Source organism: Sphaeroforma arctica (assembly GCF_001186125.1).
Source record: "Sphaeroforma arctica JP610 unplaced genomic scaffold supercont1.130, whole genome shotgun sequence".
Taxonomy (NCBI): Eukaryota; class Ichthyosporea; order Ichthyophonida; genus Sphaeroforma; species Sphaeroforma arctica.
In genome coordinates this window covers 57,547-58,589 of record NW_014040428.1, presented here as the reverse complement: position 1 = coordinate 58,589, position 1,043 = coordinate 57,547, and the positions used below count along the sequence as shown (strand labels likewise).

Genomic DNA, 1,043 nt, shown 5'->3' with positions numbered 1-1,043 from the left:
GTGTGTGTGTGTGTGTGTGTGTGGTGGGTGTGTGTGTGTGTGTAAGTAGCGTGTGTGCATGATATATATATATATATATATATATATATATATAATTCGTGACTTACCACTCACTCTCAAATACTTCGAATTCAATAAGTCACGACAAAGTTACTGTATACAAACGCGTAGATATTCTACTAAACGAAGGACATTGATACACCCACCTTAAGAAACTTTGCGGCCTTCTCCACGTGGTAGGTCTCCTGCGGAGTGTGTATCATACCCTCGAATATACCATCAAATATCCTACCCTCTACTTTGCTATCTTCAACCCCTACCACCCGTCCAGTCATAACTGGTATATCTGATGTGTCAATAAGCTTCTTGCCGCCAGGACCATACGAATAACTTTCCCCAAAAGTATGAACCCCGGTCTTCGCCACTTCCACCTCTAATAAGCGTCCAAACACATTTATCTCGAACAGGATGGGTTGTTCACTGCCATATCCAAGATCTCTTCTTTGGCGCTCATGTATATTTATTTGTTCGTGCAGACCCTCGAATGAGATCGGATGATATTTGGAAACATGCCTTGTGAGCGCCTCGTCTTTGACATCGTGTAAACGGGGTGCTCCACTAACAAAACTGGAACAGATGGCAACCCCTAAGCAGACTACCTTGATTTGGTTACAAACACCCATAGCGGAGCACACTGTGCGTTGTATGTGAGCCTATGTGATTAAGTCCAACTTGCAATCCAGGGCACTTGGTATATTTATGTTGCAGGAACTCTAGTAGGGTAAAATAATAGCGTAGACTGTAAAAATAGACTGTTGTAGCGGAGAGAGTATGTCTTGATGGGCCTGATCACCCTCACTGTGATTTGGGACTAAATATTGCCGACATTATTAGCCTTGCCGTAATTTCAAGAAAACTGAAAAGTTGCACACATCTGTTTTTTCTAGAAATCAATACAGTATGTACACATACAAATAAATTTCATTTTTGTAAATAGATGAAATTTACGACAGTCGAACTCGAATTTGATACGCGAACAAAGT

The 1,043-nt window shown here is 41.1% G+C and overlaps 1 protein-coding gene across 1 annotated transcript in view; it reads right to left on the bottom strand.

Annotated features, from left to right (window-relative positions):
• The window catches only part of SARC_02792 (hypothetical protein), a 10,606-nt gene extending 9,842 nt beyond the window's left edge, over positions 1-764 (bottom strand). The window contains exon 1 of the mRNA XM_014303430.1: positions 207-764. Coding sequence (XP_014158905.1) covers positions 207-683 — 477 coding nt within the window. The 5' untranslated portion in view covers positions 684-764. The remainder of the gene's footprint in view (positions 1-206) is intronic.
• Positions 765-1,043: the final 279 nt, after the last annotated feature.